At 39.6% G+C, this 26,879-nt stretch overlaps 1 protein-coding gene across 1 annotated transcript in view; it reads right to left on the minus strand.

Annotated features, from left to right (window-relative positions):
• Positions 1 to 26,062, minus strand: part of CLCA2 (chloride channel accessory 2) — a 37,740-nt gene extending 11,678 nt beyond the window's left edge. Inside the window, exons 1-9 of the mRNA XM_079777365.1 lie at positions 25,862 to 26,062; positions 24,826 to 24,963; positions 13,389 to 13,539; positions 10,364 to 10,472; positions 8,978 to 9,137; positions 6,769 to 6,996; positions 4,290 to 4,520; positions 3,045 to 3,222; positions 2,115 to 2,221 (exon numbers count right to left, since the gene is read on the minus strand). Coding sequence (XP_079633491.1) covers positions 2,115 to 2,221; positions 3,045 to 3,222; positions 4,290 to 4,520; positions 6,769 to 6,996; positions 8,978 to 9,137; positions 10,364 to 10,472; positions 13,389 to 13,539; positions 24,826 to 24,963; positions 25,862 to 26,047 — 1,488 coding nt within the window. The 5' untranslated portion in view covers positions 26,048 to 26,062. The remainder of the gene's footprint in view (positions 1 to 2,114; positions 2,222 to 3,044; positions 3,223 to 4,289; positions 4,521 to 6,768; positions 6,997 to 8,977; positions 9,138 to 10,363; positions 10,473 to 13,388; positions 13,540 to 24,825; positions 24,964 to 25,861) is intronic.
• Between the last annotated feature and the right edge of the window lie 817 nt (positions 26,063 to 26,879).

Below are 26,879 nucleotides of genomic sequence, written 5' to 3' on the forward strand. Positions count from 1 at the left end.
TTTTTTTGGTGGACGACAGCAGAGACATTGTGGACTCTTTGCTAAAATCAGTTCAACAAGTGTTTGTGAACTGCTGAACTCTATACCCTATTCTGCGCTGGGCCCTGAGCTCTTGGAGGAGGTTAGATGTGGTTGCTGCTCACAGTCTAGTGGGGCTAATGACAAAAGCAAGTGGGGAGAGGTGGCCAAATCTGGTAACATAAGTTTGATTTGAGACATATAAATAATATTTTGTTACTTTTTAACACATCTGTTTTTATTTCATACTAGAGGCCCGGTGCACAAATTCATGTACAGGTGGGGTCCAGCCGACCAGCACTGATTGGGGCCAATAGGGCTGGGTGGGCCAGGGGGAGGGCACACGGGTGGTTGGCTGGCCAGCCTCGGCCTCGATTGGGGTGGGGGGTGATTGGGGGTGGGGCAGGTCAGGGGGAGGGGACCTGGGTGGTTAGCGGGCTGGCCCTGCCCCTGGTCAAACTCTGGTAGAACTCCCAGGGGAGGGGGCAATTTGCATATTACCTTTTTATTAGGTAGGTCTAGAGGCCCGGTGCACGAAATTCATGTGGGGTGTGTGTGTCCTTCAGCCCAGCCTGCACCCTCTCCAATCTGGGACCTCTCGAGGGATGTCTGACTGCTGGCTCCCAACTGCTCGCTTGCCTGCCTGCCTGATTGCCTCTAACCGCTTCTGCCTGTCAGCCTGATCACCTCCTAACCACTCCCCTGCCAGCATGATCAATGACTAACTGCTCCCCTGCCAATTGCCCCCAACTGCCCTCCCCTGCCAGCCTGGTCACCCCTAATTGCCCTCCCCTGCAGGCCTGATTGCCCCCAACTGTCCTCCCCTGCCAGCCTGGTCACCTCTAACTGACCTCTCCTGCAGGCCTGATTGCCCCCAACTGCCCTCCCCTGCCAGCCTGGTCACCTCTAACTGCCCTCCCCTGCAGGCCTGATTGCCCCCAACTTCCCTCCTCTGCAGGCCTGGTCCCTCCCAACTGCTCTCCCCTGCTGACCTGATCACCCACAACTGCCTTTCCCTGCTGGCCATCTTGTGTCCACATGGGGGCAACCATCTTGTGTGTTGTAGTGATGGTCAATTTGCATATTACCTCTTTATTAATAGAATTTTCAAAGAGGAAATCACAGGTAGAAAGATCATTCAGAAAGCCAATTGCAGTCTAATATATATTGTCATTTATAAGTCACCTTTTTTCACTTCTTTTTAAAAATTTTTTTTTATTGTTGACAGTATTACAGATAACCTCCAACCCCCTCTCCCTTTTTCACTTCTAATCATGGAATGATGGTTATTGCCTCTACTGTGTACATATAATCATGTTAAAAATTTCCTAGGAATAATTTACTGACTTCATGTGAAGCCATTAACTTGGCAGGTTCACTTACCATCTGTGAGGAAATAGCAGATGAAATTTTGTTTAATTATGTTCAAAATATCTTTAAATTACTTAAAAGAAAAATGTGGGCCCTTTTAAAAATTAGCTTGATTAGAGGATGCTTTTGTGAGCAAAATCAAATAAACTGTGGTTGTTAAAAAGATATTTAGGAGGGCAGGTGATAGGGGGTAAGGGATGCTGGGGGAAGGTCTATGGGGGAAAAAAAGGAGATATATGTACTACTATATGTAATACTTTAAACAATAAAATAAAATTCAAAAAAGATATTTAGGAATTTTTAGAATTTAATGGAATAGTTGATATTTTTTATATTTGAGAGGAGCTTCAAAAAAGTTTTTGGATAAACTAAAGTAAAATGGATTCTGATTTATGGAAAGTTATTATGGAACTGAAACTAAATACATAGTTTTTAATTTTTCTTCTGGGCCTTACCTCCACTGCATCCCCACCCCCATCCCCATTTTGAGCCATGAGGAAGGAGCAAGCTCTGCTTATAGACCTTGAAAAGCAATTACAGAAAGTGACTCCCAGGGCTGAGAAGTACAGACCTCAGGTAGACATGAAGCCTGGCTCCGGTGATGCCAGGAAGCTCATTACATATTCAAAAAAGGTGAATGAGGCAATTTACCCAACTCATCTGTTTTCCTTGTCTCTCTCCCCCTCCCCCGCCAGCTGTAACTATAACATTGAGGAGATTCTGACCTGAATACATTGTTGAAAAATGTCTCCAGTTTCCGAGGAAATTCTACCGAAAGCATCAATCATGCTATTGGAGGTTGATTTATCAGGAACAAAGAACTTTAAACCTCCTGAAATACATGATTTGGATGTTAACTCTTAAAATGTATACCAGAATACAAAAATAAAATCTAGGCCGCTTCCAACAACTTTTCTTTGCATAAGAAGGTTGGTTCGGGAGAACTAGGAGCAGTGCTTGATTTGTTTGCATGGCGCCCTCACAATCACACAGTGAGCAGCACAAAGGGGTGGTTTTGTCTCTTCTGTCCACAGAGGTAACGTGAGGGTCTAGAACTCTACGCCGTACATGGTAAAAACTCAATAAATACATGTTTATTAGTCTTATAATGAATATAATTCCTGGATAATCTAGGTTCATTGTGATCTATACTGCTATATATTTATATTTACATTTTGAAAAGATCACTTTCATAAGTAATTCAGTAAGACCTAACTTTCAGTTTTCAAGTCAGCATACCCATTTTTATTGAATATAAGAATATAAGATAAGATTATTCTGTGCCTCATTTAGAAAAAGACATGTGGCTTACAATATTACATGTGTCTTTATCATAGAAGTTAGTGCATTTCATCTTAAACATATTTTTAGTTCCATGATCATACATGCTCAGGCTAGTTTAACAAAGAAATTATAAAAAATATTTTCATTGGATGAGTATAATTGTCACCTAAGTAAAATGGGGGAAAAATATTCAGCAAAATTTAGGCAACTTTTAGCAACGATTCGTGTGTATTTTTCCTTAAGAAAGCGGTTTGTATTTTTTTCAATTCAGCCATGTATTCTGTTGACATAATCTGGTTTCACTGTTGTGCTTTGAATATTCAGATTGAAAGGAAATGCTCTAAAACATAAGTTTCTAGGAATTCATTTACCTGTACGCTGTGAAAGTTCCTCCAGGTTTTTGTCCGCAGATGCACCCAGGGCAATGGTGTGAATGGTTGAACCCCTGCTGAGCACGGTGAGCAAGCAGTTGCTGATATGCTCATCATGCCCACTGGTCACTAATATCAACACAGCGCCGGAGGCTTTTCCGTTCAGTTTTTCAGCCACCTGAACATGGAGTATCGGTCATTCAGAAGGAAATATAACTCCAATTGTCTTACTGAGCAGAAAAATTCATTCTGAAATTCCCCACCAGTGGGCATATGCCTCTCTGAGGTCCTCTGTAGCACCTGCACTCCATGCCCACCCCCATTTAGTCCTCACCACCCCACCAGCACTTGTCATCCTACACACCCTTGCCCGTTTGCTTGTGCACAGGGACTCTTTCTGTTCCAATCACCATGATGTGCCACTAGTTCAGAATAGAGTCCCCCATGGAGGATATGAGGGAACTTGACCGTGTGAGATCTGGCCTCTGAGATCCAGTGAGGGACCAATACGGGCCCTAGAACAGTGGTTCTCAACTATGGCTCACATTAGAATCAGATGGGGAGCTTTAAAATATTTAGTGGCCAGGCCACACCCCTGATCAATTAAATCAGACTCTCTGGAGATGAGACCTAGGCATCAGGATTTTTTAATTCCCAGGTGATTTCAATGGGCAGCCAAAGTTGAGCAACATTTGCCTATAGGCAGCAACAATGGCAATTGATGTGTTTTGCTGGATACTAGATGTTTGATTGATCGCTGCATCCCAGACGCTGAATCCAAACCTACGCTAATTTAGATGAACTCTAACATTCCTGAAACATATCTCTGGTCTTGAGTCTTATATGCTTGAGGTCTGGTATGACTGCAGGCAGGAGCCAGATATACTGATTTTGACTGGAAAACCCAAGGGTAACAATGGCCACAGATAGGATAGTCCCAAAATTGACAGGGACAGTTTCAGCAAGTGTCCAGATGATGCTGAAGTCTCCCTGCCTGGGCCATTCTTTTCATTTATTTACTCCTTCCTTCAACAGGCAGTTATTAAGCAACTATTACATGTCAGGTACTTTGTTAGGCACAGGGAATACAATGGTGAACAAGACATGGTTCCGGACCTTAACAATGATCCATCATTGCTCTCCTATAGTGAGGCTGAATGACCACATTGTAACAGATTAGCCCAAATCGGATAAAAAAACGAAGGAAAGGAATGTGATAGTGATCCCAGACTTGGGGTTCTGTACCTCAAATCCCCTCTTAAGCCCTGAGCAGATGCTGGTTTCTGCGTCAGCTGACACAGTGGCAGGCAGATGTGAAACCAGCAGCTTTCGGTCTTCATCATTGTTAATTTGGTGTAGCTGGGCTCTGATCTCCCCTTTGCTGTTGAAACTGACAATGCCCACAAAGGTATGACTTTCAACAATCTGCATCAAGTAAAATTCTGCCGCTTGTTGCAGTCGAAGGAGTCTGTCAGCCTATGTCCCCAAAAGAAAAAAAGGTAACAACATTTGGTTGGCAAACAAAAGTATGATTAAGTTACCTAATGAGCACAGATCTCTGCTAATTCTTTAGGGTTTTGATCTGCAAGTTTTTTGAGTTGTAAAGAGTAACACCATGCTAGAATATCGTTAGATTAACTGCAGGCTCAAAAATGAATGCTTTTCTGGGAGAGTGGTTTGGAATTCTGTTCCCGACAAGCTGTTCATAGTTACCACTCTCTCAGAATACACATCCTCACTATTTCTCTCCAACTCAGAATTCTTTTAAAACTCAGCTGTTTCTCTTAAAATTCAATCTTTGTAAGAGAAAATATTGCAAAGAAGTGGAGAGTGGCACTCAGAAGTATCTATCCTGGCACTGACTTCAGTTATAATGTTCATCTTAGGCTGGGCACATCATCTGTAAAGTGGGAATAATAATATATTTCTTACTTACTAAAATAGAATTGCTGTGAGGATCAACTGAGATATATGTACGACTGTACCGTTACTCCTTGAACTACTAACCAAGTATAAAGTAATATTAGTGACCCGTCTGGGGCAGGGGATGATGCTGATTAATTCATTAGGGTCACTTGTTTCGATGGCCGTCAACCAGAAGCTGAGCTTCAGTGACCACCTGTTCAGAGATAACCATGGTCTCCATCTAGAACCCAGGCATCTCTCTCAACATCTGTACCTGCACTTCGCACTGCTTAGGAAACATCACCAATTTAATGTCCCACAGGCATCTCAAACTCCACACACTTTGACTTCATTGCCTTCTTTCCCAACTATTATTTCTCTTACAATATTGAGAGGTAAGTTGGTAGAGTGGATAAAACAAGGACTTGCCTTCAACTTTTGCTAACTTATGTGACCAGAGAGAAATTACTTATTTTTTTTTTAGCTTCAATTTTCTATCTGCAAAATGAATACATAGTAACCACTTAGTAAATTTGCTCTTGCTCACATCACAGTCATCATCTCATTATTCTCAATTATGGCCTCTACTCCTAACAAGTTAAGCTAGCAAGCTGGAACTCTCTTTTATTGTCCCTGGTTACCAGCCAGCCCCCACATCCTTGACCATGTCCTATCAACTCGATGTCTTCAGTTTCTCTCAAATTCATACCACATCTCCATCTTATCTACCAATTCCTCAGAGCCACCCAATGTCAGTTATAACCATACCAGTTGATACCCCTTCCCTGCACAAATCCTTCTAATTTTGCCTCTCAGTCACTGCACATACTCTTCCCTACCTTGGAATGTCCTCCTCCCTCACCTCCCTCACTTCACCCAACCTAGCAGGTACTTTCACACCCTTCAAGGTTCAATGCTAAGTTCCCTTGCTCAGTGAAGTCTTCCTCAGTGCCTTTCTTCTACAGAACTAGGTGCTGCTTCACAACTCTGTGGAGCTTCTTCACACTCAATTGTATTTATCCCTACGTGTCACATCTCCCTCACTACGTTGTATTTGAAAGCAGAGACCCTATTCTGTCATTTCTGTATCCCCCAAGCCAGCATGGTACAGGCCCCTGGTAAGTAAATTAATATCAATGACAGTATTATCAGGAAAAGGAAGGGAAGCTGGCTTTCCCATGAGTTTGTTACTTTAGGCTTATTTCTCATCTGCTTCTTTCAGCTCTTCTTTCAAATACAACTATCTTTCCCTTTCACCAAATCCATGCTTACTTAACACAGGCAGATAGCTGATATAAATTACCCTGAGGCCATGTTTGAGAAGATTGTGCCCTTGTCAAACTACAGGTAGGCAAGATTGCAAAATTACCTAGAAGCTTAATGTCAGACAACTGAGATACGGTTTTCTGTCCACAGTGACATGGAAAATGTACCCATAATGGATATGCATGTTCACTGCCAATTCACAGTCTCTTGCCTCCACCAAGGATCTTTCCTAGTGAGTGGAATGTGGACAGATCAGAGCCTTTCGTTACATGTAAGTGTTTTGGAAAAGGTCTTGGTTGGAAAACGTTGCAATTAGTAATAAAAATAAAGGTTAGGAATTATCTATATATTTCATTGATCTGCATTATCTCAATTTCTGGGATACATTCTGAATTTGTTCCTCTTGTCCCCAAGAAAAGATAATGTCTATGACTATTCCAAACTTTTGGCCTCTCTCTCCTCTGCCCTTAGACTTTGAAAAAAAAAAAAGAATTAAAAACTGATAGAAAAAAAAGATGAATGTTTTACAACCATTGTGGTTCAAAAATGTTACCTCTGCCATCCTGCTGGACACATCCAGCACTAAACAGACCACTTTGTCCCCCGCCTGGACAAGGGAGAAGGTGGGAGGAGGCGGAAGCTCAGTCCCGTTCATGGGAGAGCTGTGATGAAAGTCAGTGGAGTCTGAGATTACGTCCCACGTACTTCTGAGGCTGCACATTCGGTTCTGTCGGTTTGGAGCTTCTTGGTTGTGGGTACTTGCATTGCAGAATTCAACCACCTGGAAGAAGAGCAAAGCCTGTGAGAGACTGAAGCTCTTCTGTCATGCTAGACATGATGCTCGTGCTCAAGCAACTAAAGGGAAAAGGGAAGGTGAGCTGAAACATGGAAATAAGTGCCACAGCAATGTCCTTCTTTACTTCAAAACTGACATCAAATATATACCTAACCTTTGGCACCCTTTGCTTGAAATACTGGCACCCTTGTGGTACTGAGATCAAGCTCTGTTATAATTTATTTGCACTTGGATAACAGAGAGCAGACTATATATATATTAATCTAAAAAAAACAAACCACACCAAACTATCTCCCACCTTCCTTAGCATGATATTGTGTTAAAGAAAACACCCCTGGAGATGATATCTTGGTCAGCTTATTTCTTGAACTAATATTTAATGACTACTGCTCCTCTATTGATCAGTCAACATATATTGACCTAGTTCAAATATTGATCTCTGTAAGAACAGGATAAGGAGAAAATCAACTTAAATCTACTTCCTGATCTTTCTCCTTATTTGGAAATATAGATAGAATTCATTTAATAATACTAGATCTGTGTTAGCAACCCTTTTAAAGGTGTGGTTTGCATTTTACAGTAATGTGTTACCAACTATTCCCAATGGCTATATTCCTACAAAGAATGGCTGCTTCCTGATAACGGAACCAGGGGCACTTAGAGCTAGAAGAATCTCTTAGTCCCAGTTCTAATTCATAGAAAAGGAAATGGAAGCTTCAAAGGGTTCATGATTGCTTAAGAACACAAGTTTCTTAGTAGAATGGGGAGACAGGAGTAGAACCTACTTTCTTTGTTGTTATTTGTTTTTAACTCTGTTTCATGACTGTGGTTAGGTGATTGTAAAGCTTATCTGACTGGGTATTAATGCATCCGTCTTTCAGAGGATCACAAGGACAGCATCTAGTCACATCAGTGTGGGCGAAATACATGGAATTAGGTTGGCTTCATACACTAAAGCTATAATTAAAAACATAATGGATCAGACAAGAAACTAAGAAATATCAATTCACATTTAAGGCATGACTCAGTCTTGACTAAAACCAGACTGAAGAAAAAAGTGATCTAAAGAAACAGTGTGTCAATCCAAGGGGTATTGGTAGGCTGTGGGGACAGACAACTTCACAGAGACACATGCCCACAGTGCTTTAAGCTCCGTGGAGCAGAGATGACTCACAGACTTCACCTTCAGGTTTTTTGTGAAGGTGGACAGATACATCTGGTCAGGAAGGCTGATGCCACTGAACCCCTGCATCACCTAAGTCCCTCCTTTCTAAGAGATTCCATGCTCTCAGAGCAGGCTTCTGGTGAGGACTTGACTGTTCCATGCTGCTTCTTTCAGAGAGAAAATGGACTGGACTAAGGAGGCAAGGATTGGATGCCCATGGCAGAGTACTCTTTTTAAATAATTTTTAAAATGGTGTTCTGGATTTATACACTAGTCTCTTGCCAGTTGGTGTGTAATGATGACAAGGTTGAGTTTCCCAACCTGCAAAGCCAGGGGTTAGTTGACTTTCCTTGGTAGAACCGGAATTTTCTTTTTAAGTTCTAGACTATTCAAAACAATGGAAAGAGAATTAGTGCAATTAAAATAAGAGTGGATTGCTACCTCAAATGAGAGAAGCAATCCTGTGTTATATCCCTCATCAACCCCGTTCACTTTCCTGTGAAAAGATATAGGAACACTACCATATGAGCAATTTATTTTTAGATTTATAGTATTCTCATTGTTACATAACCTTCTCTGGAAAGCAAATAATCACTTTTCTTAAGGAATCTATTTTTGGTGATCATCTTTGGGGTCTCAGTTACTTTATAATCTATAAAATAAAAAATAGATGAACTCTAAGGTCCCCAAGCTCTAAAAAATAGTGAATCTTATTTTTTGTTTAAATATTTAAAACATATCAGTCTGTCTTGGGAAGAGATAAGATCTTGTAGAAGTTTGTTATTCCAAGGGCATACTTACAGAAGATAAACTTTGCATGAACATTATTGATGATGTTGCATTTTGCGTGCTACTGTATAAAAACAAGCAACCTTCTTGGAAAAGCTTACTAGTAATACAGTTCTCTTGAGGACAAGGGCCTTTTTCACACACAAACATGCCGGTGATGTCAGATGAGCACCTAAAAATAGAAAGAAAAATTAGGTCTATTTTAGAAATACTTGTGTTTTTTCTTCACTAGCTCATATAATAATGACTTGCAAAGACTGTAGCTTGCTAGAAACATATAAAATATTTTTAAAATTACTCTATTAAGGTTCAATTTAGAAATGGACTATACTTTATTTTAAAGAATTTGGTCTTTATGAGAGGTTTTGTATTTCCAAGGGCTTTACAACTAAACAAGGTCAAAGCAAAAGTTACCAGAAATCAATGTGAACTTTTGGAGGTCCCTGAAAGAGCATGAGAGGCAGTATTCTGAGTAAGGGCTCCTTTGAGCTCATTGCCATTGGACATCGGAGGAAGAAGAGACGTAATGATGATATTTAAAAGGATCCTTCCTAAATAGGTAATCTCAAATTGTTGAAGGGAGTGAATAACAATACAACCTTAAGGAGAGGAATCAGTCAACACCTACCAAAATTACAGCTTGGCGTGCCCTTTGAGTCAGTAATTCTTGGAGGTTATTTAATAGATATACAGATCGCCCTGCATACATGAGAATGGCACATATATAGCATTATCACCTGTAGTAATATTGGTAGTAAAAGATTGGGAAGAACCCACTTGTACAATAGGAGAGTGACTGAAAAATTATGTTACATCCACATAATAAAACACTATCCTATATAATAAAAGCCTAATATGCTAAGTATCTAACCTTTCGACCAGTCGCTATAATGTGCACTGACCACCAGGGGACAGATGCTCTGACTGGTAAGTTAGCTTGCTGCTGGGGTCCGGCCAATCAGGACTGGGCAAGAGGGGCTGGACATGCCCTGGAGCCAACCTCCCATGATACCTCCCCAGTCTCTAAAATATTTCTTCTAATTTAATTTCCTTTCAATGTGCACGAATCCATGCACCGGGCCTCTAGTGTAATTATAAACAAAAAAGAATGAAAAAAAATACACATTTTAAAAAAAATCTTCTAGAGAAATCCTGAAAAAATAAGAAACTAATAAAAATGGTTATCTAGAGGGAATGAGAGAGCACAGGGTAAAGACAATGGTGGGTGTGAGATATCTAAGAATATAACTTTTGGATATTTGAGTCACATAAGCATTTTAAAAATGCAATAACATTACAAAACTGAAAATTGTCAATTAAATTTTAGCTGCCATTATAAACTTAACTGTAGAGTAAAACATAAATAAACTGAATTTTTAGCATGAGAAAATTACTAACCTTGTTACTTTAATTTGATTTTGCCCATTTATGTAGAAAGGCTTTTCATTGCTATATTCATCAAACACACCCCAACGAAGATGGGCCCATTCATGGACAAACACTCTGCCTGTGGATGAGAGAGCTTTTGTTTTGAGTTCCTAAAATCTCAGCAATGGACATGCTAATCAGTAAAGATGTAACAGTACTTGGGTTGAAGTACAATTTTCTCTTCCACTTTCATCTTTCTCACTGCATTTTCATCACCTCTTCTTTACACCCTACCATCATAAAAGAGGCAGAGTCCCATATGTCTAGTCCCATAAATGCAAACCGGTGATTTACTTGTACATCTATTTGAAACTAGTGAGCAGTCCTACATCTTCTCATTTTCTCAATGAAGCTGCCCAACAATCTTCTATTTAGCTTCATATAGGCCTATAATGTCAGGACTTGCAGAAAAGAAAAGAAGCATATTTAAGTGCAATGAACTGAACATTTATGTGCCCACAAAATTCAGATGTTGAAATCCTAATCCCCAATGAGATGGTATTAGGAGGTAGGGGCCTTTTGGGGGTGATTAGATCATGAGGGTAGAACCCCATAATGTGATTAGTGACCTTATAAAAGAGATTCCAGCCCTGGCTGGTGTTACTTGGTGGTTATAGTGTCGGCCTGCACACAGAAGGTTCTCGGGTTTGATTCCCAGTCAAGGGCATGTACCTGGGTTGCAGATTCCATCCCCTGCATCAGTTGGGGCATGTGCGGGAGGCAACCAATTGATATGACTCTAGTAGAACATCAATGTTTCTCTCTGTCTCGCTCTCTCTTTTTCTATTTCTCTTCTCCCACTCCCTCCCTTCCACTCTCTCTAAAAAAAAATCAATACAAGAAATATCTGTGGGTGAGGATTAACAAAAAGAATAAATAAATAAGAGAGAGAGAATCCAGAATGCTCCTTTCCTGTTTCTGCCAGGTGAGGACACAATGAGAAGATGGCTGTTTATGTACCAGGAAGGGTATATTTAGTGTCAGCAGACACCGAATCTGCTGGTGCCTTGATCTTGGACTTCCAGACTCCAGAACTGTGAGAAATTTCTGCTGTTTATAAGCCACCCAGTTTATGATATTCTGTTATAGCAGCCCAGACAGACTAAGATACCAAATAAGCAAATAAACCTTTCTTATTGTTCAGTCTGTGTTATCCAAACATGCCTGATTTTTTTTTTCTTGGAAATAATTCTACTATCCAGAACCATGATTAAAACATTGGGGCCAGGGAGGGAGGAAGGAGCAAAGAAATCATAGAACTTCCTCTCTAACATAGAAGGTTCTTTTTCTTTTATTTTCTTTTAATCCCTGATTCTTCACACTTATATTTATTTGCAACTCTTAGCTCATGGAAACCCTCATCCTTAGCATACAATCCTTTATAACTTTTTCTCCACCTCTCTAAACATTTCATTTTCTTCAACATTCAGATCAAAACTGACTTCTCCATCCATGATGCTTTCCAGTTTAACTCCCCTTTCAAAGTGCACTTTAAAAAAATTGTTAAAGTTATGGAAATCCAGGAAGTGTTTGCTCAGATGATCAAGCTGTGGCATATTGTGCAATTTTTTGACCTTGGGACAAAGGAAGGGAGGGGAATAGTGTAAGCTGAAAATGTTAAGGAAAAATTTGTGCCTACTCATGGAATTTAGAAGTGCTGATGAAATTACATGTTTATGAAGAGATTATCAGCAACTCATAGTTACCAGAAAAAAACTCTTACAAAGTTTTAAGTATCTTATAAAACGTGTTTTATAGAGTGTGTTGCCCCAACTCCTGCTAGCTATATAGAGGATAACAGAATCTATTTAGATTTAAATGGGGGTAATCATAGTAGCATCATTGGAAGGCAATACTATATGTTAAAATAAAAAACAAAAAATTAAGACTGGGATGGTTAGTTCTTGACCTGCTGATCTTTTCTCACCATAGTTTCTCTCTCAGATCTCACCCACTAAATGCCAGTTTCAAACCTGACTACTCTCCCAAACTCCAGCCACACACATTCAACCACAGGCTGGGTTTTTTTTCCACCAGGGTAGTTCACTGTTCCTCACAATCAACTTGCCTTAATCCATACTTGTGGATTTTCTCCTTTAAGTTGGTTCCTTCCATTTCTGCCAAAAACTTGGTGTGTTCCTAATGCTGCTCACATATATCCCCCTTATCCTTCATACTATAGCACATCAGACCTCTATTTTTCCTTTTCCCTTCTGGAATATCTCTCATCACGTAGAGTTGTTAGGATTAAACACGATAACATTTGAAAAGCAAACAGCATAGCACCTAGAACATGGAAAATTCTCATTGTTGTTATTACTACATTTCCTGTCCTTTTCATCTCACTGCCTCCACATTCCAGTCTCATGGCCTTGTACCTGAACTTCTCTTAGTTGTTCTCCTTTTATCCAGTTTTCCCTCATTGATATGAGGAAGACAGATTATCATCTTAAAACACTGCTTTGATGTTGGCACTCCTGTGTTTACTAGTATAAGCTTTTAGTGGTGACTTAATAATTTGGGCATTTGAAGCTCTCCATCACTAACTCCCGTGTGTATATCAGCATTTTCACCTACTACTTCACTGCCACAGTCACTCTGCCCCATTAATAGGATCTACTGCTCACATGTCTAAATATGCCCTGGATTCTTCTGCTAGAACAAATTTAACCATACTATTTCCACTGTTCTCTCCCCCTTTTCCTTTTATCAAAATGACATTCAACCTTAAAGATCCTCTGCTCAATGAGGCCATTTCTAACATCCTTAGTTCAAAATGTTTTCTCCTTTCACTAAATTCTTACAGTACTAACTGTCGGGGCCATTAACCTGGTGCTTAATTCTTTCTGGCCCACTTTGTTCCTCATTTTTTCATGGGTGTGTGGCCTATCTCCCAACCATAGGGAAAGTCTTGGCAAATTTCAAATTCTCTGAGTCCTTTTCCGCACTAAGCCCAGAATATTGTAAAAAGTAATGGCAAATGTCTGTTTCTTACCTCGTGGTCCATAGCCAGCTGTTAAGTCATCATTCAGTAGAAAGTCAGGTGTGAAATAGATGTGTTTTCCCTCTTTTCCACACCCTCTATATTGTAGGGTATATGGATCACCTCCATGTGCCCCAGACCAGGCAATCACTATAACATTTGCCTAAATTAAAAGAAATACCTTGTAACACTCTATAGCTCAACTGTGATGTTGGTGACATAAACATATACACATTAAAATACTTCGAACAGTACACTTAAGATTTGTACATTTTACTGTATAAATTATATTCAAATTTAAAGACATATGTTTTAAAGTGTTTTATAGATGGAGTTTAAAATGCATTCACAACTAAATATCAACAAAATTATTTGGCACTTTAAAAGCCATCTACATTTCCCTGAATGCCAATGAGGTTGAACATTTTTTCACATCTATTGGCTGTTTGTATGTCTTCTTGGGATAGGTGTATTTTCAGGTCCTCGGCCCACTTTTTGATTGGATTGCTTATTTGTTTGGTGTTGAGTTTTATGAGTTCTTTATATTTTTTGGAAATTAAACCTTTTTCAGAGCTACTGTTTGCAAATATCATCTCCCATCTGGTTGGCTGCCTGTTTGTTTTGTTGTCCATTTCTTTTGCTGTGCAGAAACTCTCAAGTTTGATATAGTCCCATTCATTTATTTTTGCCTTTATCTCCCTTGCTTTTGGGGTCAAGTCCATAAAATGTTCTACTACAATGAGATGCCACCTTACACCACCTAGAATGGCCATTATCAATAAGACAAGCAACAACAAGTGTTGGAGAGGTTGTGGGAAAAAGGGAATCCTCATTCACTGCTGGTGGGAACGTAGACTGGTATAACCACTATGGAAAGCACTCTGGCAATTCCTTAAAAAATTAAAAATAGAGCTACCATATGACCCAACAATTCCACTCCTGGGTATATACCCCAAAAAACTCGAAATAATTTTTATGCAAAGATATATGCTTCCCTATGTTCATTGCAGCATTATTCATGGTGGCCAAGAGTTGGAAATAGCCCAAGTACCCTACGATGGAGGACTGGATAAAAAAGATGTAGTATAGCCCTAACTGGTTTGGCTCAGTGGATAGAGTATCGGCCTGCGGACTGAGAGGTCCCAGATTTGATTCCGGTCAAGGGCATGTACATTGGTTGTGGGCACATCCCCAGTAGGAGGTGTGCAGGAGGCAGCTGATCTATGTTTCTCTCTCATCGATGTTTCTAACTCTCTATCCCTCTCCCTTCCTCTCTGTAAAAAAAAAAATCAATAAAATATATTTTTTAAAAAAGATGTGGTATATATACACAATGGAGTACTACACTGCCATAAGAAAGGATGAAATAGCATCATTTACAACATGGATGGACCTTGAGAACATTATGCAAAGTGAAATAAGTCAAACAGAAAAAGCTAAGAACTCTGTGATTTAACTCATATGTGGAATATAAAACTGAAACTTATGAACACAAACTGCAGTGTGGTGGTTGCCAGAGGGAGAGGGGTGGGGGAAGAAAGGGATCCTAATATATGGTGACAGAAGATTTGACTTTGGGTGGTGGGCACATGGTCCTATATACAGATTTTGTAAAGTAGTAATCCACACATGAAACCTATATGTTCATGTTGAGTAATGTCAACCCTATAAATTTTTTTAAAAATCTACATTTTAAAAGTTTAGCAAATTTCCAGAGAGCTTAATTTCTTCCATTTGCCCTCCCAGTTTCCCAGATTAAAATTTTCTGAAATTGCACTGAGCTGTGCCACCTTCAGATGGGGGTCCAAAATGGCAGCACAGGAAGATGCTGAACTCACCTCCTCCCTTGGACACGGACACATAGAATCTATAGCTACATATGGGTCATTTTCCTCCCAAAAGATCTGCAAACTAAACTGTTCCTCCATGAAGAAAAGATAAAAGGACCACATTGATCTGGGAAGGGAAGCAGAGACAAGCATCTCTAATGGAGCGACGATCTCACCAGTCTGGTGCTTCCCCTGGAGGCGAGAGCTTCACATCACACCCCCAGCACCTGCGATCTGCACTGGAGAGACAAGCCCCACACTTGTCTGACTTGGAAAACCAACGGGGATGATGTCCAAGGGGCCCAAAGGGCTTTAGGGAACTGAGATTCTTCTTTTAAAGGGCTCACGTGAGGTCTCATTTGTCTGGGGACCCAGTGCAAAAGAAGAAGTTTGAAAAGTGCCTAGACTATATGAGAAGGAGAGTCATTTACTAATCTTAAAGCACCTGCTGATGGAGCAGAGAATAATTGAAACTCTCTCTGGAGATGGAGGCACTGGAAGATTCTATTTTTGCATTCTCCACCTGCCCTACTAGCACAAGTGGTGAGACTGGGTGTTGCACCCTACCAAACTACCCCTACCCCCCTAACCGCCCCCCCCCCCACACACACATATATACTGCATTGCTAGGACCGGCAGGGTGAGTAGTTTCCACACTCTCCCACCACCTTGCTGAAATGGGAGAGTGGGGTTGCAACATTCAACCACTCCCTGGCTGGGGAAGATGAGCAGAAAGTCACCAGCAAAGCCAGTTGCAACACTCTCCCACTCCCTGGCTGGGGCCTGCAAGCACTAGCAATCACAGCATCCTCCTGCTCCCTCCCTAAAGGCAGCACACACAGACAAGACATTTTCTTGAGGCATCACTGAAACCCAGGCATGACAGTTAAGGGTTTCTTGCTGCCTTACTGAAGACAGCCAGCATCACCTAGGAAACACTTCCAGATCTCCTGATCTGGAGACCAGCAGGGCTAATGATTGTGGATATATTCAAGTACTTTAAAAGCTGCTGCCTGAGAGTCTGGCTTCCAATGGACTTGAAACTAGGTGCTAAATAAGATTCCTATCCTTGAGAAACTGACAGGTTTTGCCACCCCCTCAACAATGGGGACCTATTAAAAATAAATCAGTCTGTATAAACATCACAAAGGTTTAAGAGACAACCAAGAGCTAGGGCAAAGTTGATTAATAAGGTTCATCACCTATACAAGGCCACTCATTCCAGACTGAGAGAAGAAGCTGTCTTGCCTAATACACAGAAATAGAGAGTTAAACAAAGTGAGGAAACAAAGAAATATATTCCACATGAAAGAACAAGAAAAAAAACTCAGAAAAATCTTAACGATATAAAGAAGTAATCTACCTGATAAAGAATTCAAATGAATGGTCATAAAGTTGTTTAACAAACTTGGGAAAAGAATGAATGAACATACTGAGAACTTCAACAAAGAAAGAGAAAATAAAAGAAAGTATCAAACAGAAGATATAGCACTGAAGCATACAATAACTTAACTGAGAATATACTAGAGAGGTTCAAAAACAGATTGGATAAAGCAGAACGACAGATCAATGAGCTGTAAGACAAAGCACACAAGCAGAGCAACACAAAGAGAAGATAATTTTTAAAAAGTCAATTTGGCTTAAAAGACCCATAGGACAACATTGAGAGGAATAACATTTGCATTAAAACAGAAGGCAAAGAGAGAGAAATGGGTCAGAAAAGTATTTGAAGAAATAATGGCTGAAAACTTACTAACCTGGGAAAGCGAACAGACATCTAGGTCCAGAAAGCTAGAGAGTTCCAAATAAGGTAAACCTAAAGACATACACACCAAGACACATTGTAATTAAAATGGCAAAAGATAAAGACAATTTTGAAAGCAGTAAAAGAAAACAACTTATTTCATACAAGGGAAACCCCAGAAGGCTATCAAAAGATATTTTAGCAGAAATTTTATGGGCCAGAAGGGAGCAGCAAGACATATTCAAAGTGCTGAAATAATTAATTTTCAACCAAGAATACTCTATCAGCAAGGTTATCATTCAGAATTCAAGAAGAAATAAAGAATCTTCTGGGAAAGCAAAATCCAAAGAAGTTTGTCACCACTAATTTATCTTTATAAGAAATGTTAAGGGATTTCTTTAAGCTGAAAAGAAATGGCACTAATTAATAACAAGAAAGCACATAAAAGTAAAAATCCTACTGATAAAAGTAAATATATACTTAAAGCAATGGAGGTATCACTTATAAAGGTATTATGAAGTTAAAAGAAAAAGGTAGTAAAATTAACTAAAATTATAGTAATTAGTTAAGGTATGCATAAAATAAAAAGATATAAAATGTGACATCAAAAATATAAAACATGTCAAGGGTAGTAGAAGTGTAGAGTTTTAGAATGTGCTCAAATGTGACTTGCTATCAATTTAAAGCAGACTGTTTTATGGATATAGGCTGCTCTATGTGAGCTCAATAGTAACCACAAAACAAAAACCCATAGCAGATACACAAAAGATAATGAGAAAGGAATGTAAGCATACCAAATAAAGTGATCAATCCACAGGGAAGAGAGCAAGAGAAGAGAAAAAGAACACAGAGAAACTATAAAACAGCTAATAAAAAATTAACAAAATGTCAGTAATTACATATCTATCAATAATTACTTAAATGTAAATGGACTAAATTATCCATTCAAAAGACATAGAATGGGTAAATAAATAAAACGTGTCTATTTGTTCCCTACAAGAAACTTACTTCAGATGTAAGGAGACACACAGACTGAAAGTGAAGGGATGGGAAATAATGTTTCATATAAATAGAAATTTAAAAATCAAATCATATAAGACAAAAAGACTTTAAAAAGACAAAGACTATAATACAAGACAAAGGGCATTACATAATGATAAAGAGGCCAATCCAGCAAGAAGATATAACATTTGTGAATATATATGCATTCAATATAGAAGTACCAAAATATATGAAGTGAATATTAACATACCTAAAAGGAGAAATTGACAGCATTCAATAATAGTAGAGACTTTAGCACCCCATTTTTATCAATGGCGAGATCATCCATAGAGAAATCAATAAGGAAACATCAGTCTTAAAGAAAATTTTAGATCTATTAAGATGGATTTAATAAATATATGCAGGACATTTGACCCAAAAGAAGCAGAATACACCTTCTTCTCAAGTCCACATGGAACATTTTCCAGGATAGATCATGTTAGGCCACAAAACAATTGTCAATAAATTCAAGAATACTGAAATCACAACAAGCATCTTTTCTAAATACAATGGTATAAATCTAGGAATTAATGACAAGAAGAAAACTGGAAAAAGCATAAATATGTGGAGATTAAACAACATGCTACTGAAGAATTACTGGGTCATTGAAGAACTCAATGGAAAAAAAACACACAAAACACCTAGAGGAAAGTGAAAACAGAAATACAACATCCTGTAATGTATGGATGTAGCAAAAGCATTTCTAAGAGGGAAGTTCATAGCAATACAAGCCTACTTTAAGAAACAAGAAAAACCTCAAATAAATATTCTAAGTTTACACTTAAAAGAAATAGAAAAGAAGGACAAACAAAACCTAAAGTTAGAAGAAAGGAAATATTAAAGATAAGATGGAAATGAAATAAAAATAAAAACAAATCAATGAAACCAAGTGCTGATTCTTTGAGAAGATACACCAAATTAACAAACCTTAAACTAGACTTACCAGAGAAAGAGAGATGGAGATGAGATAGAAAGAGAGAAAGAGAGCGAGAGGGGGGGAAAGCTCAAATAAAATAAGAAATGTAAGAGAAGTTACAAATGATACCACAGAAATACAAAGGATCATAAGAGACTACTATGAACAATTATACTCCAACAAATTAGACAACCTAGAAGAAATGGATAAATTCTTAGAAACATACAATCTCTCAAGATTGAACCATGAAGAAATAGAAAATCTGAATAGACAAATTACTAGTAAGAAGATTGAATAAGTAGGCAAAACCCTCCCAACAAAGAAAAATCCAGGGCCAGATGGCTTAATGGATCAATTCAACCAAACATTCAAAGAAGATTTAATAACTATTCTTCTCAAACACTACCAAAAAAAGTTGAGATGGGGGAAACACTTTACAAAGCCAGCATTACCCTGATAGCAGAACCAGACAAGGACTCCACAAAAAAAGAAAATATACCTAATAAACATAGATGCAAAAATCCTCAACAAAATATTAGAAAACCAAATTTAACAATATATTGAAAGGACTACACACCATGATCAAGTGGGATTTATTCCAGGGATACAAGGATTTCTCAACATCCACAAATCAATGTAAGACACCACAATAAAACAAAATGAAAGATAAAAATCGTATGATCATAACATGATCAATAAATGCAAAGAAAATGTTTAACAACATTCAATGTCAATTTATGATAAACATTAACTCTCAATAAAGTTGGTATAGAGGAAATGTACCTCAACATAATAAAGGCCACACACAATAAGCTCTCACAACTAACATTATACTCAGTGGTGAAAAGTTAAAAGCTTTTGCTTTAAGATCAGGAACAAGATAAGAATTCTTACACTCACCATTTTTAGTCCACATACTAGTACTATTACAGGTCCTAGCCAGAGCAATTAGGCAAGAAAAAGAAATAAAGGCATCCACATTGGAAAGGAAAATGTAAAACTAGCACTTTGTGTTGATGACATGATACTTTATATATAAAAACCCCCCTAAAGATTCCACCAAAAATTGTTAGAACTAATAAATGAATTCAATAAAGTTGCATGATACAAAATTACTATAAGAATTGATTGCATTTCTATATACTAACATCAAACTATCAGATAAATTAAGAAAATAATCCGTTTACAACTGCATCAAAAAGAATAAAATGAATAGGAATAAAGTAACCAAAGAGGATAAAAACCTGTACACTGAAAACTATTAAGACACTGATAAAAAAAACTGAAGACATAAATAAATGCAGAGCTATTTTGTGCTTATACTTTGGAACAATTAATATTGTTAAAATGTCCATACCCTCTAAAGCAATCTATAAATTCAATGCAATCCCTATCAAAATTCCAATAACATTTTTTACAGAACTAGAACAAATAATTTTAACATTTGTATGAAATCACTAAAGACCCTGAATAGCTAAGGCAGTCTTGAGAAAGAACAAAGGTGGAGGTATGCGTCCTGATTTCTAACTATGCTACAAAGCTATAGTAATAATCAAAACAGTATCAGTATAAAAATCGACACATAGATCCATGGAACAGAATAGAGAGCCCATAAATTAATTCATGCATATATGGTCAATTAATTTATGATAATGGAGGCAAAAATATACAATGGAAAGGACAATCTCTCAATAATGGTGTTGAAAAATTGGACAGTTACCTGCAAAAGAATGAAACTGGATTATTATCTTATACAACATAGAAAAATTAACTCAACATTGATTAATGACTTGAATGTAATACATAGTCATTTTGGGTGGTTTTTTTGGAGGGGACATCTCACTCTAAACACAAGGGCAAAAATAAACAAATGAAATTATATCAAACTGAAAGGCTTCTGCACAGTGAAGGAAAGAAACTGTCAGTTAAACAAAAGGCAACCTACAAGATAGGAGAAAATATTTGCAAACCATATACCCAATAAGTGGTTAATATAAAAATAATTCATACAACTCTGCAACAAAAAAAAATCTGATTAAAAAATGTGCAGAGGATCTGAATAAACATTTTCCCATAGACATACTGATGGCCAATAGGCACATGAAAAAATGCTCAGCATCACTAATCATCAGAAAAATGCAATTCAAAACCACAATGATATATCACCTCATTCCATAGAATGGTTATCCTATATAATAAAAGCCTAATATGCAAATTGACCAAACGGCAGAACGACCAGTCGGCGGGGGGTGGGGCCAGCAAGCAGGTGGCTTCAGGCCAGCCAAGGCAGGTGCTAACGGGCAGAGGGAGGGGATGTCAACCGGGAGGGGGGGGGGGGCAGGCAGCAGCAACTAGTGGTGGCAGAGGGGTGATCAGGGAATGGGGCTGGCCACTCGCCAGCCACCCTTGTCCCCCAATTGGCCCACGGGTCACCTCTCACAGAGTGAGGCCAGACTGCGGCTTAGGCCCACTCCTGAGGGCTCCTGGTCTGTGAGAGGGCACAGGCCGGGCTAAGGGACCTCTCCCTGAGTGCACGAATTTTCATGCATCAGGCCTCTAGTTATAAAATAAGACAAGAAATAACAATTGATGAGGATCTAAAAACCTGGGATCTTTTATGCACTGTTGGTAGGAATATAAATTGGTGCAATCACTATGGAAAACAGTATGAAGTTTCCTTATAAAATGAGAACTATAACTGGCATATGATCAAACAATTCCAATTCTAGATATTTATCTGAAGAAAATGAAAACACTAATTAAAATGGTAGATGCACTGTAAGTTCATTTCAGCATTATTTACAACTAGAGGCCTGGTGCATGAAAATTCATGCACTGGAGGGGGGCGTCCCTCAGCCCGGCCTGCCCCCCTCACAGTCCGGGAGCCCTCAGGGGCAGGAGGTGACCCAGCGATCAGGGGAAGGCGACGCCCCATCACACCTCTGCTGCCGCTATTGCCGGCAGCACAAGCCTCGACCAGCCCTGGTTACCTGAGCCTTGGGCAGCCCTGGGCAGTCGGGCAGCCACCATCCCAGGCTTGCCTGCACCTTGGGCCGGCCCTGGGTGGCTGGGGGGCTGAGGGACTCCAGAGGTAGGCACGCAGAGTGGCTGGGCCTGCCTGGGGGTGGGCTCAGCCTTGCCACATGCCTGCCACCCCGCCGGGGCTGAAGGGAATGGGTGCTGCCATCTTGTGGCTGTAGGCACCGCCATCTTTGAGGGCGTGGCAGTCCATTAGCATATTCCCTCCTTATTGGCTGTGGGCGCCACCATCTTTGAGGGCAGGGCAGTCAATTAGCATATTCCCTCCTTATTGGCTGTGGGTGCCACCATCTTTGCAATGGCTTGAGGGTCAATTAGCATATTCTCTCTTTGTTAGATAGGATAGCCAACATATGGGGAAAAAACCTGAGTGTAAATCAAAGGATGAATGGATAAAGAAGATATTATATATATTATATATATACTAGAGGCCCAATGCACAAAAGTCGTGCAAGGGCCTTGGCCCCCACTGATGCAGGGGCCGCCCCTGCCTTGGCCCCCGCCACCACCCTGGCTTTGTCTGGAAGGAAGGACGTACATTAGGTTTTTGTTATTATAGATGTTATTACAGCAGCAAAGGTGTGATGTGGCATTGCCTTTCCCTGATCGCCGGGTCGCCTCCTGCCCCTGAGGGCTCCTCGACTGTGAGAGGGGGCAGGTCAGGCTGAGGGACCTCCCCTCCAGTGCATGATTTTCATGCACTGTGCCTCTAGTATATATATAATATAACACACACACACACACACACACACACACACACACACACACACTGAAATAACAAAGAATGTAATCTTGCCATTGCGACAACATGGATAGACCTGGAAGGCATTGTGCTAAGTGAAAGAAGTCAGAAAGAAAGACAAATACTGCATGATTTCACTTATATGTGGAATCTAAAAAACAAAACCAGACTCATAGAGAACAGATTAGTGGTTGTCAGAGGACAGGGGGGATGGGATGTGGAAATGGGTAAAGGGGATCAAGGTATAAACTATCAGCTATAAAACATGTCATGGGGATGCAAGGCAACACCTACAAAAAAGCAACAGATGTCATGCCCTTGTCATTTGGACAAAATCTCATTCCTATTTCCTGAAATTTGTCCTGAAGCAAAAGAGAAAGTGCTTTGCATAGGATGGAATACTCAGGCTGTTCAGGATTAACTTTCTACTTTGTAGACCATAGTAACCCAGCGCCTGCCTACTATTCCTAACCGTTTCTCTCCTCCCCTCCTTCCTACCTACATGAAACTAGATTCACAGGAATCACCTTGCTTGTCCTTGAGTCCTCCATAAGTGCCTAGAACGGATACTGTGCATAATTATTATCCACTAAGTGTTGCCTTAATTGACATTATGAGGTTAAAGAAATTGGTATCCAACAGATATATGAACAGCCTTCAATGACTATTATTTTCTTTAATCTTTCTGTTCAGTCATATTCTCATTTTTGCTTTAGTTATTTATTTCTTCATTGGGATCAGGAATACTACCTGGTTTGGGGGTTGATTATCTCCAATACTTCTTTGTTCCACAGATGGCCAAACTGGTTAATGCAATCTGTATAGAAAGCTGGAGACAACATAGCTTAGTGCAAAGAACATGGGTTTGGGAATCAAATAGGCATGGATCCAAATTGTGGCTCTGAAATTTACTAGCTGTTTGACTTGAAACAAAATCCTTAATTTATTTGAGCCTCAATTTCCCAATTTGTGATAACAGCAACCAATTTTAGGGTGTGGGGGAATTAAACAATATGTATGTGTAGAATTCCTGGCACTTAGTTGCAGCTTAAAAAAACAGTAGCTCTCTTTCCAGTTTATCCCAGGTCCTCCATCTCTCGTACCTCCATGCTCAAGAATTGCAAAATGCTTTCCTCTGGTCATAAATCAAATGCTTCTCAGAGCCTCTGTAACCTCTTCAGCACGCTGAGGTGCCTATCTAGATTGCTATACATTCCATTACTGAGAGAGTAACTTCAAAGGAGGGCTAAGAATTAAAACAGGCTTAGGAAGTTTCATACCAATGACACAAATGAGCAGAGGGGAAATGGTGGCATATGTCCCAGTCCTTCTGTCTGAGCTGTAGTTACCGATCTCGAACCCACTCCATTGCTGGAGCCCTGAGCTACGTTTTCAATGCCTCTGCTTCTGCGCCTACTGGCAGTTGCCATGGCTCTTGTTCACAATAACTTCAGTGATTTACCGGATTTACTTACCATTTATTTATAGCATGCACACCAGTATGTGCCAGACATCATCATGGATGTTTAACTATAATTTATAGCTTATCAGAGTCCTTTGAAGGTTACATTCTTTTTTGGTTGGAAAAGAGAAAATAGCCACCCCAACCCTCCCCACTTTCTGCCTTCCTTCTTATCAACATACTCCTTGAAAGCTGTCCTAGATATGAGGTAATGTGAAATTTTCCTAATTTACACTCTGGCAGAAGACGGTCATATTTTTATGTGCATGGGTGGCCAGTGTTTCTCTATGGACATGCATGTTTACTGCCCTGACATATTATAAAGATAGCCATAATTGAAATTGTTCCCTTTACAGCTCAGACTCAGTAGATAAAGCTAGTTTTTGGTCCTTAACCAGAAATTTCAGGAAATATCCTGTAGGTTACAAAGTAAGGAGATCTGAGAGGCTACCTGAGCAATGGCATTTTGCTTACCTTTTAGTGCAAAATTTGTACTCCTTTATTATATATCTATATATTTTGTGGTTAACAATCTTCCCAAAATGTTATTTGCATATTAGTATCAATGATTTGTTTTTGCTTAAGTTCTCAATTTTAAAGTTTGAACACAGTATATTTTGGTTGTTTCACCCTCCCACCCTTGATTGAAGCTCATTTAATGAAACTGAATTCTTACCTTTTCATATGATTCTTGTTTAACTTTGCTATAATTATTAGCTTTCCACGTGGCAGGTATTAAAATCTTTACATTTCTGAAAAACACTCTTCTCTTGGTAGCATTGAACAGGTAAAAAGAAGCTTCAGTTACCATTTCCTATAACCAAATAAAAGAAAAGCTTGTTTTATCCTTTATCATTGTAAGTCCTTTATGTTTGAGTTTGCTGGTCACACTTGAATAAAGTAATAGTAATAAATAATGGAAATATTTTGAAGGAGCCCATTTCTATTAGAGACAGCATTAGACTGTGCAAACTTAGGAACAAACTAAACTTAAATGGTTGTCTGGAAGAGATTTTTAGGACAGTAATTAGGTGTCTAGGCTTGCCTATGTAATTTTCCAACTTTGTGAAAGGCTTTTAAGCTTTTACCAAACAAATCCTTTTCGTGTTACACCTGTGGGCATGTTCAAGACCACACCTTACAAATGTTACTAATTTCACTAAAGCATTAACGAAAGGAGGCTCATGAGTAATGGAGTTGTGATCCTTCCTGATTGTAAGGTGAAAATAGTCAATTAGAGAACATTCAGGTAAAAAGAAAGAACGTTGCTCTTTGGCACTCCATCCAGACTACCGCTCTTTCTGTCTGAGAGTTCTCACCCTCAGGAGGGAATCCAACCACATGATTTTAATAAGCATGAAACCATGCTTATTCATCAGTCAAACATCTGGTCTTTGTTGCCACAGTACATTATTTCTTTAAGTTGCTACCCCAAAACAGTCATGCAGGAACACAAAAACACTAAAATTAGTAGTAATCAATAACAAAAAATAAAAGAGGACTAGATCAACAGTCGTTGAACTGAGACTACACAGAATTAGGTGAACACACTGGCGTGCCCATAATTATAACTAAAGTTTGATGCAATCTTTCAGAAGCACTGCTCTCTTTACGGCTCAAATTACAAATCAGACAGGTTTGTTAGCTCCTTACAGAAGGCTACAGGTCTGTTCTAATGGGATAATGAATTTGACTTCATATTTGCCACTCACCTTGATATTTGGGATGAGGTTCTGATCCTCAGACACCTGAGGATTGATTGCAATGAGTAACCCGTCATACCCGTTGTCTCGAAGCTGCACTCCAGCTCCCAGGAATAGGAGTTCTGGACTTAGAGCCACCAGGAGAGTCGCAATCTTCAGGCGGCAAACAGCACCTGCGTTGTCCCTGTGGGTCATGTTGTAGAGAAGCCTCCGACTGGTTTACTCACACTGGTCCTGCTAGATGCATTGTGCCAGGTGACAGGGCAAAAGAGTTTCCTTCTGAACTTGAAGGTCCTAGAACTTGTAGTGAAGGAGGTGCCTTCTTTGCCAAATCAGGGGTGGACCTATCTGAGACCTGCCTCTGCAAGTCCTTTTTCTCTAGGCAATGCCACACGTGTCTGTTCTGTGGCTGAGCTTTCTCCTGAATCATAGTTGGGCAATAAAATTTCCACCTCATACTCATTTTATATTTCTCTGAAGGAAGAGGAAAATCAGACAAAAGGAGCTTGAAAGAGAGAGGCCTGGGTGGCTGAGCTGGAAACGAGAGAATCTGGATTGTCCAATCCACTTTCTCTAGAAGCACAAAAATCTATAATGATTTTCTTCTCCTTCTCCTTGACAGCCTTCTCCACCCGTCAGCGCAACGACTTCCCCACTTGCACTCGAGTCATATTTTGTTTGTTGTTAAGATTCCTTTGTCTGGTTATTTTGAAGATTTAGAAATCCATCCTGTGCCCAGGGCCTTGGATCAGATAGTCTGGGCAAGCTCTCAGCTAATGGCTGGGGGAGGGTATCAGGTATCCCCCCCAGGGAGCGCCAAGTGCCGGGAACTTGGATGCCTGAGCAGACCACAGAGGCCTGTCCCTCTGCCCTGGCTGCCGTCTTTCCTCTGAAGCTGGGAAAAGAATGAATTTCTCCTTCAGCAACTCTCTCCTGAGGGCGAGACTCTGCCTCAGTCAGCCCTCCATTTCTCCAGTACCTATTACAGGTTCTGGATCGAAGTAGGCCTCTCAACTATTTTATGAGT

Source organism: Cnephaeus nilssonii (genome assembly GCF_951640355.1).
Source record: "Cnephaeus nilssonii genome assembly, chromosome: 7".
NCBI classification, from domain to species: domain Eukaryota; kingdom Metazoa; phylum Chordata; class Mammalia; order Chiroptera; family Vespertilionidae; genus Cnephaeus; species Cnephaeus nilssonii.